Source organism: Morone saxatilis, unplaced genomic scaffold (assembly GCF_004916995.1).
Source record: "Morone saxatilis isolate NCDOM2014 unplaced genomic scaffold, NCSU_SB_2.0 Contig16, whole genome shotgun sequence".
NCBI lineage: Eukaryota > Metazoa > Chordata > Actinopteri > Moronidae > Morone > Morone saxatilis.
In genome coordinates, this window is record NW_023339718.1 from 16,810,359 (window position 1) to 16,816,358 (window position 6,000).

The 6,000-nt window shown below is 36.0% G+C and overlaps 1 protein-coding gene across 1 annotated transcript in view; it reads left to right on the top strand.

Moving 5' to 3' along the window:
* Positions 1-2,211: 2,211 nt before the first annotated feature.
* Positions 2,212-6,000, top strand: part of LOC118325336 (prostaglandin G/H synthase 1-like) — a 15,860-nt gene continuing 12,071 nt past the window's right edge. Inside the window, exons 1-4 of the mRNA XM_035657965.1 lie at positions 2,212-2,327; positions 2,428-2,508; positions 4,555-4,671; positions 5,287-5,431. Coding sequence (XP_035513858.1) covers positions 2,321-2,327; positions 2,428-2,508; positions 4,555-4,671; positions 5,287-5,431 — 350 coding nt within the window. The 5' untranslated portion in view covers positions 2,212-2,320. The remainder of the gene's footprint in view (positions 2,328-2,427; positions 2,509-4,554; positions 4,672-5,286; positions 5,432-6,000) is intronic.

A 6,000-nucleotide genomic window follows, 5' to 3' on the forward strand; every position in this document is an offset into this window, starting at 1 on the left:
CTCTAACAGTTTTGCTCTGAAGTGGTTTGTGAACCACAACACATACTGTACTCCTTGAAGATGAAAATAAACTGTATTACTTCTGCTGTGTTTTGGCAAGATGAATCAGCTGACAACGTTCAAGACGGGAGACTTCTTTTTAAATTAGAGGTACAAACTAACTCGAATTACACTTACACTGGCACCAAATCATTTAAACAACAAAGTGAAATAGCTTTCTACATTTGTTGGAAAAACATATTCACTAACATGAACCGCATCTTCAGAGAGAGCTGAGATCTGCGAAGAAGAATTAACATGTTTTGGGCAAGATTGAACTTATCTCCATGTGGACATTGCAGACAAGCTAGTCCTAAAATTGCTACAGTATGAAGGAAATTACGCAGTTACTTCAACACTCAAACATCTCAGGTTTGGCTCAGATGATGTCTCAGTGGGAAGGTATCAAAGATCAGAACCAGGAAACTTAACTGCACTATTATATTCCCAAAAAACGCAAATCATAGGAACATCGTATTATTTCTGTGAGGGGCTGCAGGGTGCTTCCCCGACCTCAATAGAAAGAATCTGAAAAGAGAATTTGTTAGTAACGGTTTGTGTTTTGATCCCTGGACCAGCAGGATTAATCTGCTGGAGTGAAAGACAAGTGTTCGCTCCTCCCTCAATATCCCCCTAAAACCTTCAAAGAGCTGCGGAAAACATTCAGAATTAATTTTGTTTAGACTGAACATATGGCAGTCAGCTACAAAGGAACCTGTGTACTGTATTTGTACAAATCTGAGGCATTTGTATTTGAGTATTTTAATTTCATGTCACTTTCTTCTACAACAGCATTTCAGAGGGAAATATTACTTTTTATTTCACTACAGTTATTTGACAAATTTTGTTACTTTACAAATTAAGGCCATGTTTTTTTTTACACAATAAGCCACTCTAAACTATAGACAAACAGCTGAAACAATTAGCTGATTAATAAATTAGCTGATTGACAGAAAATTAGTTATTTTTATCATTTTTATATTAAAAACCTTTAAGTGTTCAGCTTCTTCCAGCAAAAGAATGATGATTTGAAGAATAATTTTAATTTATTTTTAATAAGGTTGATGTTTGGCCCATTGGTTGGACTAAAGAAGCATTGTGAAGATGTGACTCTGGGTAATAAAGCTCTGCTAAAATAAAATAAATGGTTTATTAATAATTAAGAATTAGAAATGTCTATTTACAGATTTTGTTTTATAATTTATATAAAATAATCAGAAGATTAATCCATAATGAAGAGTATATTTACAGTGTTATTAGTATAAGTAAAGGATTGGGGGCCACTGCTGGTATTGTCATCTCATAGGACGGCTACTTCAACATTCAAATACTACAAGAAAGCGCAATATTCTGACAATATTCCCATTTTTAACATTATACTTAAAAAAAAGCAGTTAATATACATTTTTAGATTATAATTTTGTATAATCTTTGTCATGGCCTAAAAATCTGCTGTCTTCTTATCAGCCCTCTGCATGCATTTGCTGGGACTTGACCTTCATCCATTATTTTGCACCAAACAAAATGTCCCTCAGGCCAGGTATGAGATCACTGGATTAAAGACCTCTGCAGCGTACCTGTTCATGACAAATAACACTATATCCAGCTCCAGCATTGGTTATTTTACAATGAATTACACTGTTAGGTCAGCCAATATTAAATCTTTCACATAGTTAAAGTTAGCAAATGCAAATACTCATCTAGTTTTAAGTTTTATGTCTTCAAAACCAATAACACATCGATCAGTTTTACAGGATACAACTCCAAAGATATACTGTAGTCAAACTGAGACAGTTCATTGTAGTCTTATTATCTTGCTCACACAGAAATTGTAATGAGGATGTTAATTTGCCAGCAGGTGGAGATAGAGCACTTAGAATTTTTCCTTTAGCATCACTCTGTTTTTGTTTCCTGACACTGTAATAATTTGAATGACACATAAAAACCCATAATCACAAACAGAATTTTTACTCTGCTAAAACTACTACTTCTTACCTTTACATCAGATGGGTTTAAATATTATTGTGAGGACAATTTACCCACAAGTTCTGGTTAAAAATGCTCAAATCATTTGGTGTCAGATGCAGTTTCTTTGAAATGCATTGAAGACTAAATTGAGGAAGTAGAGGAAACTGTGTTACCGCCCATTCTCTAGCTGATGTTATAAAGCCAGTCAGACCATATCAAAAGGCCTAAGTGTGGTTATGGAGATTGCTTTCTAGAAACAGAATAACCCTCAACCAAAATTAGTTCTGTACTGAATGACCCACGTGTAGCAATCATGAAAGGTGAGTTCTAAAATTATTATATTATTATTATAATTGAACACCCGGCAACTTAATTTGATGTTTTTACAGGAAGATAATTGAACTGTCTTTATTTTTATAGAGTTTAGCATCGTGTTCATTTGGGTGTTAATCAACCTGTTGCTGCTGCAGAGCTCATCATGTGCTGGTGACTCGAGTGTTGGTAAGCAGTTTTTCTCATTCAATCACGACACATTTGCATAATTGCACGTCTTTATTGTTTAGACTGATCATTTGAGAATTTGGTGGAGGATGTAGTAATTATAATAATAGTGTATTTCATGATGATAGTTTCTTTCTTTTCTATAAAGCTTATAATACAAAACTGCTGTTTCATCATATTCTGTGACCATCGTGATTAAGTGTGACTGTAGGGGGCGCTGTTATGTGGATGTTACTTAGTACATAAGTGATTGTTACCCTAAATGTTGACATTTTTCAGTCAATAAAACAAGTGAAAGAGTACCTGACATTGGATATAGATGAATATTAATAAATATTGCATATTTTTGTAAGATTTTTAGGCACTGTCTGGACTGGAACCGTGACCCTATTGTTTCTGGAACATAATCGAAATATTGTCAAATACTTCCCCTTTCTTTCCCTCATACATACTTTGTGTTAAAAGTGTGGTCACACTTTATAATGACACCCCAATATGGTGCAACACTGGCATCTGAAATATTTTTCAGCTACAGCACAACTTGCTTGCTTGACTAATGCTTTTAACAAATGAAACATAATTTAGAATTAAAAGTGCAGGGTTTTACTTCTGTGCTAATAGTTAAAAGCTAATAGTTCCTCATTTAATGTTATTTCTCTTCAATCTTTCAGTTGCATTCTATAATAAACTGTAGTAACTCTTACTTTGTCTTTGCTTCTGCATCCTCTCAAATCTAGATTTAGTGAAAAGTTAACATTACCTATTGGCAGGGGAGTAATGTCATCATCAATAATTGCAATTCATGGTTTGCACTGCATATTTAAGTTAAACACAAAGAAAAGAATAAGTTATTGTCTGTAAAGCAGCGAAATACTGGAAGACAGCTTTACTTAAATAGCAATACAAAACAATAAAAATACGTAATACTTAATAGTTTTATCACATAGGGTTGTTGTAGTCGTATACATTGGATTTACAAGTATTTTTCTGATGATTTTGCAATGACACCTACTATTTCTTAATAGTATCAGATATATCAGACTGTTTTGTGACAAGTCCAGGGTTTTTCCCAGTGCATGCTGGGATATGCTCTATCAATGAGTGGATGTATGGATAAACAGACTTTAGACTACTAGGTAGAGGACTTGTTGCAGTGCAGCTTAAATAGTGTAATACAAGTCATGCCGTAAGGAAACAGAATAAAAAGGTAGGATTGTAGAATAGTATGTTTCATCTATGGTGTTGATTGTCATAATCTAACTTAGACACAAATAATTTTACATATATTACTGTTATTTTTCAATAAGAAACTAAATCTTAATATTTCTGACTTGGATTTATTCCATGTCGGTCTATAGTTATGCATCTGCATAGAGTTAGACCTACACCAACATCAACACATCCGAACAATTTGAAACAACATGCATGCATTCATAAGGTTGCTCCTTTTAGAAACCCACATGCTTATCTACCCTCTTATTCACAGCTAATAAGGAAGAGAAAAAAAAAAAGCTGCAGTGTTTCATTATCTCATTGAACTTCTGCAAGTATGAAGGGGGGACAGGAAGCTGTATTATAACGGCCAAGATTGTTAAAGATGTGGTAAGAAGGTTGGCAGCAGAAACTTTTTTTTCTTTTTTAATCATCTTGTTTTTTGTCCACAGTAGTTTCACACACACACACACACACACCCACACACATAAACACACAAACACACACAAACACAGACATTCATACCTGGAAGCTTTCTAGTAAAACCATAGTCTGGTCCATGACTCAGCATGTCCAGTAAGTCAAGAGTGTTGCTCATAGGCACCTCAGTGGTGGAAAAATGAGGGTGAAGCAGAGACCTTCTCAAACCTTTAGGGGAAGATTTACTGCAACAAACACAGTTTCAGGTTGTCTGTGCTTGTTTCCCAGGCCTTTTTCAGTATTGCTCTGAGTCATTACACCAGCTGTTAATTAGCCATTTAGTTTAGTAGGGGCTACAGCATTAATCAGTTATTCATTCATACAAAGTAAGGTGATCATTTTCCTTCTTTTCAGTGAATCCCTGTTGTTACTACCCATGTCAGAACTCAGGAGTGTGTGTGAGATTTGGTACAGACGGCTACCAATGTGACTGCACTCGCACTGGCTTCTACGGAGACAACTGCACTATTCGTAAGTACAGCAAAATCTGCCTCTTTAAAATAAATCTGTCTGACACAATTTGGGTCTTTAAAAGAAAAGAAAGAAAAATTAACCCCTAAACCTAAACACTGTTCTAACCCTTACCTTGTGCACACTAATGGGCCTCCTATTTTATTTGTATGTGCTCCTTACAGAGTCTGCAATGAAAGCACCAATAGTAGTTTTAATGCCTTAATTTACTTGTGGTAATGTAATACTCAAAGAAGAAAACAAAAGGAAGTACTCACTAGCACTGTAGTTTTGCATTAAGAAATTGTCCTCCCAAGAAAAACGACAGCATCTGTCATTTTAGCAACTTCAACATATGTTTACGTTCAAGTAACAAAGTCTTCTAGTGGCAGCAGGTCAAAAGACGCTTCTATGTATTCAAAAAGTTTCCATGTTCAACATTAGGAAATCAGGATCAGAAATCAGAATCTTTTCAGATTTTTTACTTAAAGAATTCGTACCACTTTATAAAAAAAAAACTTTTAATGTTTAATAAATGTTTCACACACATTTTACATTCACCAATTCTTTGTACATCAGCTGTAAGAACAACTTTTGGGTAGTCATGTTGGGGAAAATCTCATTCTTTGTGTGCAGCGGAGTTCTGGACCAGAGTCCGTCTCATGCTGAAGCCCACCCCCACGGTGGTTCACTTCATCCTCACCCACTTCCAGTGGTTCTGGGACCTCGTCAACAGGTCCTTCCTGCGAGACACATTCATGAGATTAGTGCTGACAGGTAGGTGAAATGAAACCTAGACGTACAGTATTTGGAGGCTGAATTCTTTGCAAGTTACCTCAGACTGCGAATCGAGTTAAAGGTTGAGTCTGGTATCCTCTACAGTCTGTAGCATTCAAGACCATTGGTATATATATGTGTCACAAATATATAGTTTTTTTTTTTTTAAGTATATTTTTGGGGCTTTTATTGCCTTTATTATAGTGACAGCTGGAAGACAGAACAGGAAAGGGGGTCAGAGAGAGGGGATGACACGCAGCAAAGGGCCACAGTCGGATTCGAACCCTGGGCTGCTGCAGCAAGGTACTCAGCCTCGGTACATGGGTCGGCAGCTCTACCCACTAACCGGGCTAACCGGGCGCCCTGCAAATATATAGTTTTATTCAAAAAAGGCTAAAAGATTTAATAAAAAAGCTGTGCACTATAGTTTTGTTTGTTTTTGCAGAAGTAAATAGTGCATTTGTGGGAGACTATTTTCAGCTGCTTCAGCTTCTCTTGCTCTCGCACTGAACTACATTTTGTCACCTTCTTGCAAAGTCAGAAGCGAGGTTATTCCAAGCCCTCCGACCTACA